At 31.1% G+C, this 14,136-nt stretch overlaps 1 protein-coding gene across 2 annotated transcripts in view; it reads right to left on the bottom strand.

The window, feature by feature from the left end:
• The window catches only part of LOC134680665 (DNA excision repair protein ERCC-6-like), a 68,271-nt gene that overhangs the window by 50,265 nt on the left and 3,870 nt on the right, over positions 1 to 14,136 (bottom strand). For both annotated transcript variants that reach the window (XM_063539799.1, XM_063539800.1), the window contains exons 3-9: positions 9,625 to 9,782; positions 8,950 to 8,995; positions 8,346 to 8,545; positions 7,279 to 7,330; positions 4,447 to 4,640; positions 2,814 to 2,883; positions 2,163 to 2,365 (exon numbers count right to left, since the gene is read on the bottom strand). In XM_063539799.1, coding sequence (XP_063395869.1) covers positions 2,163 to 2,365; positions 2,814 to 2,883; positions 4,447 to 4,640; positions 7,279 to 7,330; positions 8,346 to 8,545; positions 8,950 to 8,995; positions 9,625 to 9,782 — 923 coding nt within the window. The remainder of the gene's footprint in view (positions 1 to 2,162; positions 2,366 to 2,813; positions 2,884 to 4,446; positions 4,641 to 7,278; positions 7,331 to 8,345; positions 8,546 to 8,949; positions 8,996 to 9,624; positions 9,783 to 14,136) is intronic.

Raw genomic sequence — 14,136 nt, forward strand, 5'->3', positions numbered from 1 at the left:
CTGCTTCTCTTTTTGTATTGTTTTCAAGTAAATTCATCATTTTTTTTTTCAGTTTTGGCATTAATAAACTGATATCACAGAGATATGTCTCACATTTTTTTTTATTTTGATAATGCAAATGTTGAAATTAAAATAGCATTACTTTTACATGTAAGTTATGCATTTGTTCAAAGCCGATGAGCCATGACAGAAGGTACAGGCTAAACAATCTCCTTGGAAATGAGATGTGCCAATGCTAATACAACTACATAACAAATACCATTGTATGTAAAAGTTTCAAAGTCAAAGAGGGGGTGGGCTATATAATCTCTATGGAAACCATACTTGCAAATGCCAATAAATTTGCATACCAAATATCATTGACTAAAACATAAGCAGTTCATCTTAAACTGATCTAATCACAAACTTATACATGTAAGCTAAGTAAAATTAAAAAAAGTTGATAGACCACTGAGAGGGTGGGGCCTAATATTTCCCATTGAAATGAGATGCTTACACAACTGAATATTGTAAATTCAGAAATTATTGCATGTATTTATCATGGCGATTTTGTCTTTTTTGACTTAAATGCAATTTTAAATTACGATTTTTCTGATGTTTAATTCATATGAAATATTTTTTACAACTCTGTCTGTTTCTAGCAGTTATTTCTGAATTTACAGTACCAAACAAGTGAAACTGCGAGCTACTGCTCACTGATGATACCCCCGCCGCAAGTGGATAATATAAATAGTGTAAAAATATGCAAGTGTTCGGTAAACAGGAAGTTGTCGAGTGATGAATCTGAAAACGCATCACACAGTATAGCTGACTTAGATAAACCCTGAAACCAAATTTCAGAAATCTTGTATTGTAGTTCCTTAGGAAAGTGTGACAAAAATTTTCAACTTGGCTATCATGTGTAAAATCATACAAGTGTTTGGTAAACAGGAAGTTTTCAAGTGATCAATCTGAAAACGCATCACACAGTATAGCTGACTTAGATAAACCCTGAAACCAAATTTCAGAAATCTTGTATTGTAGTTCCTGAGAAAAATGCGACGAAAAAATAAAGTGTAAAAATATGCAAGTGTTCGGTAAACAGGAAGTTGTCGAGTGATGAATCTGAAAACGCATCACACAGTATAGCTGACTTATAAAAATCCTGAAACCAAATTTCAGAAATCCTTGTATTGTAGTTCCTTAGGAAAGTGTGACAAAAATTTTCAACTTGGCTATCATGTGTAAAATCATACAAGTGTTCGGTAAACAGGAAGTTTTCAAGTGATCAATCTGAAAACCCATCACACAGTATAGCTGACTTAGATAAACCCTGAAACAAAATTTCAGAAATCCTTGTATTGTAGTTCCTGAGAAAAATGCGACGAACAATATTAATGGGACGGATGGACTGACGGACGGACTGACGGACAGACTGACGGACAGACAGAGGTAAAACAGTATACCCCCCCTTTTTTTTATACCAAAGCGGGGGTATAATAACATTGACTAATCACTTAGGGTTCACCTTGAACTGACCTCATTACAAAGAAAAAATTCAAAGTCAATAGACCATGAATAAGGGGTGGAGCCAAATAATCTCCAAATATCATTGACCTACCACCAGTGGTTCCCCAAAAACTGACCTTTTCACTAACTAATACATGTAAAATAAGTAAGTTTTAAACTCAATAAACCATGACTGAGGGGGCAGGGCCAAATTATCTCCATGGAAATGAGATGTGCTGATGCTAATACAACTGCATACCAAAGATGATTGATCTACTACTTGTGGCTCACAATAAAATAGACCAAATCACAAACGTATACATATGTCTGGCTTCTTGACTCCGTAAATGCAAGACAAAAATGGCAAACAACAATTTTTAATTTATTTTTTTTAAATTACTTAACTTATTTATTTTTTTCTTCCAAAAGTGTTACCAGATGGTTAATTTATAGAAGTGTCCATTTTACTATGTCTATGCATGAAGAATAAACTAAGTTGGTTTTAATTTTTTTTTAAATTGTTTTTCAAACTTCAAATTTTCATGAAATTTTGATCTTTTTTTAAATTATCTAAATGAGTTTTCAATAAACCAATGCAAATGATCCTATTTTCATTCCGATAAGTTTAAGAATAATAGTAAAGTTGTTTTCAAACAATATGTGACATAAATTACTTCAATCTTTGCTATTTTCTTAGCCAGCTTGTCATGGTCTGGGTTTATTTTCAAAGCTTCTCTATACAGTTCTAAAGCATCTTTTATTTTGCCCTCGTCTGTATACAGCTTGGCAGTCTGAATTAGCTGGTCAAATATTTCTTTATTATCTTCTGAAATGTTTTCTTTAGAAGGAGTTCCTCCAATTGACTCTGTTTTCATTTCTGAAAAAAAAAGTTATTTGATAAACCAGGACACGTACATTGAATAATACACAATCACTTTCTAAATTATTTATTCAACTGATGAACAAAACAAATTTGATCTGCAACAATATTTAATTAAAATAATATTCTTTACATTTTTTAAATCAGATTTTTAAGGTGGTACCCAACACTTTCACTAAAAAAAATTTGGCTCATTTAATTTTTATAAAATTTTGACAATGTTTTTACTTTGACTCTTTGACAAAAATATAAAAATTTCAAAAAATTTTAACCAACCATTTTGTCAGAAAAAATACACTGCTTATATAGCAGTTTGACATACACTTATTTTGATCATTGAGAAGCTTAATATTCCCGTAAGACACAAGGTAATTAAAATGTTTAACTGATTTTACAGAGTTATCTCCCTGTAGTGTTAGGTACCACCTTAAACATGTTATTTTACCTGTGTTTGCTGCATTGACATCTTCTTCAGTTCTGTGATTCTGTTGCTCCTCACTCTCTTTTAAATATACCTTGAATATAAAAAATAAAACTGTTAAAAGTTAACCAATAAGTTGCGTCACTAGAAAACTTGAAAACATTTAATCACACATACTTCTAGCTGTTTGTAAAGTTCATAGATTATCATTTTTAACCTTGTTTATTCATTTGAAAACCTTCACAAAATGCCAATCTCCTATAAGGGCTTTTCCACAATTAATTGTATAGAGGGGAAGGAAGGCACTTTTATTAAAATTTGATGGCTGGTGGTTATTTAAGAAAGCTTACTTAAACATTTAAATGATATATCCAATTTAAAATGTATGCATGGTGGGGTCAAATCAAAAGTGCCTTCCTATCCCCTCCTACATTTATTTTTGGAACTGCCCTTCGGACTGTTCCATTAAAACATACATGGTTTCCAGGGAAGGCACTTTAAAATGGTGAAACCACTTATAGAGGAAAATTAAAATTTTACTTACATTTCCACTAAGAAAAAAACAAAGATGAAACCAATAGATTTGGATATGCCTTCCCTGGGATATCCTACATTTGTTTTATGGAACACCCTTTTTTTTTTTATTGAATATAAGAAGATTTAAATTTGAGTTTAAGGTGGTACCCAACACTTTCACTAAAATTAATTTGGCTTGTTTAATTTTCACAAAATTTTGACAAAGTATATTCTTTAAAGGGGCACTAGCTACGATATATATAAAAAAATAAAGTATGATTTTTTTTAGATCAATCATTAATCAAATTGGAATAATGAAATAATAATTTGCTTTTAGCAATCAATTTCCTTTAATTTTGTTGAAATAAGCGATTAAACATAATTTTTGACTGATTCGCTTGCAAGTGAAAACGTCATCATCATTCTAACCGGTATTCATGTGAACTTCAAGTTAACCCCTAGCTAGAGATTGACAACGCATGCATTGTACGTGTACTGGTTATTTAAATAAAAAGAATGTCAACAATGAAAATGAAACTACGGTAAATCTTTGATTACTAATTCGATGCACATAAAATCATTCTTATATGGTTAAAAACAATTAGAAACATCTATTTTTAATCTATAAAATAAAATCGAACAGACCTATAAAAATGCAATTGCACGTGTTGTTTTAATCTATTCGTATCTTTATTTTTGTTTACATCGCTTATATGGTCATCTGAGGTCAAATCGATAGTTAATTAGATGGCGTCTGGACTAAAATACACACGAAACGAACCTATATATTATCTACCCCATGCTCTGTAAACTGTTTATTTTAGACTTTTGATAGTTTGGATAAATGTTTTACATTGTTATAAACCAAATATGAGAATTTGAGTCAAATCGGTTACAATGAATTTGACAGCTAGTGCCCCTTTAACCTTTGGCAAAAATAGAAAAAAATTAGAAAAAAATGAACCAACTTTTTTATCAGAAAAATTACACTGGTTATATAGCAGTTTGACAAACACCAATTTTGATCATTCAGAAGCTTAATATTCCCTTAACAGCACAACATTATTTAAATGTTAAGCTGATTTTAGACAGTTATCTCCCTGTAGTGTTATGTACCACCTTAAAACAAAATCATAACTACCTCTATCTTGGCTATTCTCTTAGCAAGTTTGTCATGACCAGGATTTATCTGTAAAGCTTCTCTATAAAGTTCTAATGCATCTTTTATTTTACCCTTTTCTGTGTATTGTTTGGCTGTTTGAATAAGCTGGCCAAATATTTCATTATTGTCATCTGAAATGCTCTCTTTTTGACCAGTGTCTGCCTTTGGTGTACCTGTATTTAAAACAAGTTATCAAGATGAACTCAAATCAATTGCACAATACATAGTTATTACAAAAATTAAAACACACAAACATTCTATTTAATTGACTTTTCAATATACTCAAATTTGATAAACTAAAGTTAATTATTGATCACTTATTTATTCAATTCATACCTGGATTCTTGGCAATAAACATTTACTAAGAACTCTGAGTGCAAAAACATTGAATCCCGTAATTTGATTGGTTGAATTCTGAGTCTGTGTACAATAATTGCACTCAAAATTTTAATGGTCGCAAAGCCTTACCTTCAAGTTCTTAATAATGCTTAAAAAAATAGCTATATATTGTTTTCACATATGGACTATAATTTGGTATTCGGCCTTTGGTTTCTCTTTGTATCCTTTTTTATAAGTTCTAAAATTTTAACTTTTATTTTGTGGGTTGTGTTGGTGTTAGAATAGTATGAATGGAACAATTGAGTATTTCGAGAAAAAATTAATACATTTTGATTCACCGTTTACGTGACATGAAACCAAACAGGAAACCAATCTTTATTTTCTTTATTTTGCACAATATAATTCAAAAGGCATAAATAAACACCATTCCTAGTGTTACTTGCTTCATGTTAATATTTAAAATCTATTTTCAATGTTATATTAAAGGTTTTTTTAAACCTGACAGGAAACCATAAGAAACCGAAAGCATTTTTTTAGTTTTATTTTATTGCAAAATCTGCTTAAAATAAAATCTGAACAGTATCCTTTTCTTAAAATCCATCTTAAATGTAACAGTATTATAAAACTCCTAAATATGTACTTGTTTTGAAAACAATTTATAGTACAATTTATTCAGAATTTTCCATATTTTCTTCATTGATACAGGATACCATAATCGTTGTTTTTAGCCAATTGTTGTTTCTAACCATGTTTAAGCCAAAAAAATGTATTTATATTTGGTTTTGATATTCCAGTTATATACAATTTATTCCAAATCATTGGCAATGTAACATACTTTAAATCCAGTAAAGAAAAATCTTTTAACTTGGAATTAAAATCTTTAAAATAGGCACAATGTGATACTTGTGACCTGTACACCATCTACATGGTTTCCACATTTTAACCTACTTTAGTGGGCTAAAATCAATAAAGTTCTTCCTTTCAAGTCATGCATGGTAAAAGTTTACTTCTCCTTTGACAAGTTTATTGCGTTTCTGATAAGTGTTTGCAGAACATGAATAAAAAATATTAATTTAAAACTGTCACAAAGATGCCAACTTTGTACATTCCAAGTGTAACGGTATATTAACATGTATTTTTTATTAAATTATATTTATTCACCTAAAATATCCAGTAATATTTACTGCTGAATCAAAATCAATCCAACGAACATCGGCACCATGATAAGAGATGTAATTTCGATTGAAATTTCCAAGGACCCTTTACATCGTTATTGGGAAACGTAGTGTGTTTAAACGTCGGTCAAATCTGAAATCGATTTTGTCAAGTCATTGGGCATTTATTTTCACACAAGATCGTATGTAACATTATGCACATAGGAAAAATAATAGACCCCCAGCGCAATCTCTTTGAAAATTGTATTTTCCTTTTTTAAACAAGTCGAAACAAGTCTACAGATTATGTTTGCTAACATCCCGTTGGAAACAAAAACAATGTTTAGACCTAGTATTTCGTAATGGCGTTATCACAGGTTAGTCACATGTTTCACGTATGACCGGAAATGATTAGAACTTAAGGACAAAAACAATTTTAATAAATAACTGGACTTCTGTTTCGTGTGAAATGTAACGCATAACGATAACGTCATTTTCTTACTTAATTATTACGAAGATCAAAACAAGAGTGTAAATCATCTCTGATTTACCTGTTTGAACATCTCGCGAGAGTTCATATTTGCATATTGTTTTTAAGAATTCTATTACAACAAAGCAGATCACATCATCTAAAATTTGCGTTACGAAATCGGACACAAAAGTCACGCCACTGTTCTTACATCTGCTTCATAAATACTTATAGTTCTCGGCATTTTCTTCTCACTATTCTTATTGGTCGATGTTCTTTGTTATTTGAAAGCAAAAGTTACAAATTTGCCGGTGAAGATTATCTATAAATCAGTCAGCGTTATGCTCTTCGAAAGCAAAAAGTAACGCGAGAAACGACACAAAAATACGGTTGTAGAATCTTTGAAATTCGTATATTTCAATTTTTTTTCTAGGGAAGAGTAGCATACACTTGTATGTTGATCAAAATAATGGCATCTTTAGATGTAGTTACAACTTTTCTTACAGTAATTCACATTTTATCACTTTTCTATAGTTATAGGAAACGGAGCCCAATAGCAAATTATGGTCCATATTTGATGATTTCATGTCAAGACTACCATTGTAAAAATATAACTAGTAGTAAATATAATAACTAATTATCCTGTTCAATCATAAGATAAACTTGAAAATAGGACAGCTGACTTTGATTGGACATTAATACAAATATTTCACTGCAAAACTTCTTAAACATGCTTTTTGTTACTTCTGAAGATCAAACATGAAACTAATAAATATTAAGCTTTCTTTCAGTTTACATATAAGATTTATAACAAAAACTATCTATCCTGAAATGTATTTCCAGACTGACCTTGACTTTTAACATTTCCTGTACCTTGATTACTACTGGTCTTCAAAAACATCTAAAAAACAAACGAATAAATCTCCAGATTTAATGATTTATTGAAAATATCATCCACACTTAAAGGCAGAATCTTTTAATAGACAATCTGCATTTTTTTGTCATCTTCATTAAACATATTAAAAGTTAGTATGTAAAGACTTATAAAACAATATACTATCTGAAATCCGTTATCAAGGACATTGAAATATTCTAAAGCAATTACAAATCTTTTGTACAATTTAATATAAATATTCCAGACAATTTGAGAAATATTAATGATTTTCAGCAGTATTACATGTATTCCTTAAATTCATGAATCCTTGTCTAGTCTTATAAAAATGTCATACAATATACACATTGTAATGAATAACTGCATGTGATCTTAAGGTGGTACCCAACACTTTCACTAAAATTTATTTGGCTCGTTTAATTTTAATAAAATTTTAACAAAGTATTTACTTCGACCCTTTATCAAAAATATCAAAATTTCAAAAAATTTGAACCAACCATTTTATCAGAACAGTTACACTGGTTATATAGCAGTTTGACAAACTCTAAGTTTGATCATTGAGAAGCATAATATTCCCTTATCAACACAGTGTAATTAAAACGTTTAACTGATTTTACAGAGTTATCTCCCTGTAGTATTAGGTACCACCTTAAGTGCTGACATTTGAAACCATGTCATTTCAACTTGAGGTACATTTGAATAACCTTATATTAATTACAGATACAACATAAGACATCATTAAACATGTTAAACAGATATTTTTTTACGTTGGAAAAACTCAATTTATCAAACAAAAAGAAACATATTTCCATACTTCAAACAACTATAATGGGTCATTACCAAAAAATGAATTTTTAGAGTCCTGTCTTAAGCTCAAAATGGGTGTTACCATTTCTGTGTAACTCATTATTTACTTTAATCATGCAATTTGAATGACTCACAAAGACTTCTATTCCTATTTGATTTTTTATCAGCTAACAGTGATATACTCTTTATAACTACTGATAGGACTTTATTAGATTACCTCCATTTTATTAATTTTCCTGGCCAGTTTTTCATTGTGATGTATCTTTAAAGCTTCCTTGTTTAAGTCTAAAGCTTCTTTGATGTTACCTTGCTCCACCAGATTTCTAGCACTAGATATCATCTGATTGTAGATATCCTGATCCTCTCCAGACAGGTTCTCACCAGGAGTGTCTGTAGAACTGGACCTAGAACTGTCTCCTTTAATATCAGTTAAAATATCAATCAGAGTTTATACCAAAGTAAGCTAGAAATGTACTATTTTTATTGTGTATGAGTAATGTAATGTTTTGCACCCATGGAGTTGTTCTATTGTCTCGACCATGCAAATAAAAATTTACCATTTCCATCAAAACACACACATTTAAGTATCTGCTACAAGATCCACTATACTTATATCTTTATCATTCGGGTACATTAATAAGCAAACTTACTTATGCATAGTATTATATTTTTTTCTTTTTTAAAGCTAATGACTGTTCTTTTAAATCAGAAATAAATCATAATAAATGTGAACAAGTGGCAGACTTTACTGTAACCAAATTCTTTATTTTACAGGTTTTGTGAAAGATCAAGGTAAGCAGGGTGTTAATTACTATAGTTACCATGGTTACCACTATCTCTATCTTCACCAGTTTCTTTCAGGTATGCCTGGAAAATCAACATGCTATTCAATTATCTTTAAATATTATAGAATACTTTAATACAATGTGAGATGATTTCTGACCAACAAAGTATCTGGTAAATAAGCCTGTCCCCAGTCAGGAGCCTGTAATTCAGTGGTTGTCGTTTGTTGATGTGTTAAATATTTGTTTTTTTTTGTTCATTTTTTTACATAAATAAGGCCGTTAGTTTTCTCCTTTGAATTGTTTTACATTGTCTTAACAGGGCCTTTTATAGCTGACTGTGCGGTTTGGTTTTGCTCATTGTTGAAGGCTGTTCAGTGACCTATGGTTGTAAATGTCTGTGTCATTTTAGCATTTTGTGGATAGTTGTTTCATTGGCAATCATACCACATCTTCTTTTTTATATTAAGTCTAGTAAAAATTCAATGTAACACAAGTATTAATGTTATCATCTTCAAAAATGCTTTCAGAGTTGATCAATTCTATTCCAACAGACAAAAATAACATCAAGGGAGAATAAGAAACATATCAAGAGATTTAAACAGTAAAATAATTCACTACTTTCAACAGGTTTATAAAGAAATGTAACTGGATTTAGTGACAGCTTCAGAATACTTCTCAGGAAACACAATAGTTAAGTCTGTTTATACATACCTCCATCTTTTCGATCTTTTTGGCTAATTTTTCATGGTAATGCATCTGAAGTGCCTGTCTGTATAAATCTAAGGCCTCCTTTATTTTCCTTTCTGTTGTTAATTGTTTAGCATTTGTGATCAGCTCAGTAAATATTTCCTGTTCTTCTTCAGTCATTTCTGCAAAATTTAAAAAAAAAATACCTGGTTTTCACCCGTACCCATGATTTGGCAGGTATGCAGATGTGCTTTTATTTCTCTTTGTAAATGTATGTTCTTTTATGCACCTCTTGTTATTCAAGAAAATTTACTATAGGGGAGAATTGAGTCAATAAAAAGCAATTTTAACAATGTCACATAGTAATGTGCCTTTCCTTTGTCAGTATTAACCTTGACAACGGATTCTTTTTGGTTTTTCTGTCCTTCAAGAAATTTTGTGTTTCTAGTAAACCTTTAATAGTCTTAGTTAAATGTTTCACAACCTGTTAAGACTGGAGATTTGGTATAAAGACAATTTCACAGTGCATATTCATAACGCTTCCTTTCCGATAAAATCGGCGTTTTTGCTTCCTTTCCGAGTCAGAAAACGCACCCTTTCCGATACTGTACACAGGAAATGATTACATCGATTGAATGGTAGTGTCCTTCTACTCTAATTTACCAATGAAATACTAATATTATTGAAAGAATTGATAGATGACGGAACAAAGTACATAAACAAGTACCCAAAATAAGATTTGCTCATGTCTACAATCGATTACAGATAGCATACGGGTTTACACAACAACAGCGTCGACGTGTACAACAAGTTTATCCAAAATAAAAGTCATGAATGCAAGAACAATTGACCGTTTAACACAATATACAATTAATTAGATTATAAAATAAATTCGGAGTTTTCATTTTGTATATATTGTAAGATTCCTAACCTTTCAATGCATGCAATAACTGAGTTTTTTCTGAACATCGACCAAAACGCCTCCTTTCAGAGTTTGGAAACGCTTCCTTTAAGATTAAAGTTACTAGGAAACGCATCCTATCAGATAAATAAAAATGTTTATACCAACGGTCAGACTGTGGATAGATGCAACTATGTCTAAATATTTTGATGTCCCGGGGCGTATTATTAAAAGTCAAAACGATAGACCTCACGCAAGCATTGATCAGCATTGATTTTTCAGCATTATGTTGTTAAAATATTTTAAAATAAATATTTTAAGATTGTGGTAAAGAGCGGTACTGAACACGGAAACACTTGAAATAAAAATCGGGTAAAACGAAGCACGAGAAATAAAATCGTAAATATCAGAGAAAAAAGTACCAGAACCGTAATTGGAGATTATGCAGCCATTATAAATGGACATTAAGATGCTATAAGTTCTAGTGTTTGCGTATTAAATACACGGCTTTTCAATGTATTAATACTTTCACATTGTTATATAATTTGCATAAATTTAGAAATTATAGAAATTAATTGTTATTCTGTATACAAAGTGTCCATAAGAAAGCGGTCTTCTCTTTATACCACAATCACCATTTCTAAAATTTGTGTTCCAACTGAACAAATTATTTAATAGGAGAGGGTTTGTTTTTGTCTAAATTTCCCTTTTCGTTCTTTTCTATATTTTAGTAATAGCATCCATCTAATTCTTGTTTATAATATGCTTGGGTACCGGAAATAATTTTCAAAGAGAACCACACAAGTCTAGTTGTGGGAAGAATTTTACTCTCATCACATTTATGATACACGAGTCACTTCTTGAGGCTTTGAAATATCCGATTTTTAAGCCTGTCTTTGTGTCTGTCGTTTCCACAAAAAACTGTTGAAAATATGGTTCCTGTAAAAAAAATTGATATTGTTTTATTCAGTTTAAAAACAGGGCATACCAAACGTTGTTGTATTACCTTAAGTTTGTAATTGTCCCAGTTTAGGTAAAAAAACGGAATTAGAAATCTTTCTTTTTTCCTATTTTGAAACTACGATGTTTTGTACAAAGTTAAACTTTGTCGTAATTTCAAGGCCGATGGCGAATTCGGGGTAAGAGGCGAATAGGTGGTTCACCCTTGGATTGGACAAAATATCGTGTTTAGCATAAAATCGTCAATATTGTTTTAAGTCTCGCTACACTCGGCGATATTATTTTAATTGTATAGAATAACGCCCCTTTCAAAATCCAGGAACCGCTCCTAAAGATAAAAATAGATTTGAACTGATCAGTATATCTGAGGTAGCTATAATGCACACCTTTGCTGTGCATTATCCAGATTATAGCACAGTAAGAACAAATAAATTTTACCCATGTCATGTGTTAAAACCGTTTTTTAACTTTTCGATTAGACCTTCAATAACGAGTCTCCAGATGACGATAGCCTGATGGAGGGTTATTTAACGTCCAGTGGCAAGTATGATGCAAAGTGTAAAGGGATTTTAAATATACGTTTCAATAGCTTGTTTCCCAGTCCACTATAAATGAATATGTTTAAACTAAACTAAGTCAGGTGCATTTTCAGGAAGAAAACATGATAATGAGAAATGAATATGAACCCCGCTTTGTACTAGGCCGTAATTTCAACGTGCTATCTCACAAGGTAACAGTTCGAATAATAGACATGTCAACTTACGTCGAACACATTATTCAGACCCCGGGGGTCGACTAGTCTTTTACTCTCAGAAGCAGATTTAATTTTTTTTTTTTTTGCTTATATAGGAAATCTCGAAGTGTGACTAGAGCGGGCCTCTCTTAGGTCAGTCAGTGGGCCCCCACTTATGAAAATTTCTGGATCCGCCACTGACTCTAACTATTAAGTGCCACGTGATAGGTTTTATTGATAATCTGCCCTTGTTCTTTAAATAATGCCAAAATACAAAGTTGTGCCTAACAATGTTGCTTATGTATAAGAAAGGATATAGGAGGTGCAGCCCTTACTGAACATATGATCTTTATGGTGACAGTTTATCATGTTCAATATTAATGAAATGTAGTTTCAATGTTTTAAATTGTATATCTTATTTTATATCGTAAAACAAAAAGCTAAAGTCGTGCTTATTTCTTAGCCTGTGCGCACGGCTACATTTTTATTTGAAAATAACATTACTTTTACGTGAATCTGAAAGGAGTCGTTTCCTTAGACTCCGAAAGTAAGCGTTTCCAAAACTGACGCTGGGACTGACTTATCGGAAAGGAAGTGTTTCCTTGATTGTAAAGAAAAAAAGAGTTATACGGATGTTTCAGGTTAGCGGGACAAGGTAAAACCATTTGATAAGTTAAAATATAATGAAAAGCTTGCGAATCAATATGCTGTATGCTTTTTAAAATAGTTTCTGAGCAAACAAATGCATTTTTTATCTGTCATTGTCAACGACGCTGACATTGTGGAACTGTTTGAACTGGTTTATATTATTTTCTTAATGAAATCAACTTGGTATGAATTAAGACAAAACATTCAAATATTCCGTGAGCTACATATTTTTATATAACTTACCTCTTGACGGCAGCATTATTCATTTTAATATCGTGATCCTTTGCGATGTCGTCATCGAAACTCTGAAAGGAAGCGTTAAAGTATCGGAAAGGAAGCAAAAACGCCGATTCTATCGGAAAGGAAGCGTTATGAATATACACCGTGAATTTGTATTGCTGATGATCATAGTTGATCTCTAGATAACTTTTGTGGTTTTTTGTTTATAGGGTGTTTTCTTATTGTTCTTCACTTTGATTATAAAATATATAATCTGTTGGGGGGAATATTTGGGAAATAGTACATAAAATATTAAAAGTGGTTTTATTCTTAGTATCTGAACACACACATGCTTGTGTTATTGGGAAAAATTATAGAATGTATTGCTTTCCATTTAAAAAACAAATCCATTTGTTTTCTAATTTTGACAGTTTGAAAATATTAAAAGCTAATTTTGAAAATGCTTGATGCCAGATTGTGGAAAACAAAGAGTAAACAATTTTAAATCCTGATGTGGCTATTATAGACATATATAGGATACATATAATCAGTCAGGGGACTTACTTAAACAAGTGATTTTCTAAATCACTGATTCAAGTAACATTATTTCCATAAAGGTTGGAAGTTAGAGTTGTCTTTCTTTAATAATCACCTGTTTAAGTAGTTCAAATTAATCAATAGAAGTGATTTAATTTTAATGTAGCTTTAAATATAGAATACTCATGATCCAGGGACTAATTATGTTTCTAAACTTATCAGAACCAACATCTGTGTTGTCTAGGATGACCAGGTCATTTCAGGTGATGACCTTGTACAGAATCTAGGATAATGACATAAAAGTCACTTGTTTACGTATCAGACCTCAATTTCCTTCCCAAAAATCACTTCTTTAAGTATCATTCTGTTAATAACCCACACTAATTTCAACACCCCCGAACAGTGAAATTTTTATTACATAATCTGAAAGATGAACCTTGAACTTCACAGGAAAAATACTACCACTGCTGTGAAAAATCTTTGAAGAAAGTATCAGCTCATTATGTAAAGCCATTATTATAGCATTTTTTCAACTAAT

This window comes from Mytilus trossulus, chromosome 8 (genome assembly GCF_036588685.1).
Source record: "Mytilus trossulus isolate FHL-02 chromosome 8, PNRI_Mtr1.1.1.hap1, whole genome shotgun sequence".
NCBI lineage: Eukaryota > Metazoa > Mollusca > Bivalvia > Mytilida > Mytilidae > Mytilus > Mytilus trossulus.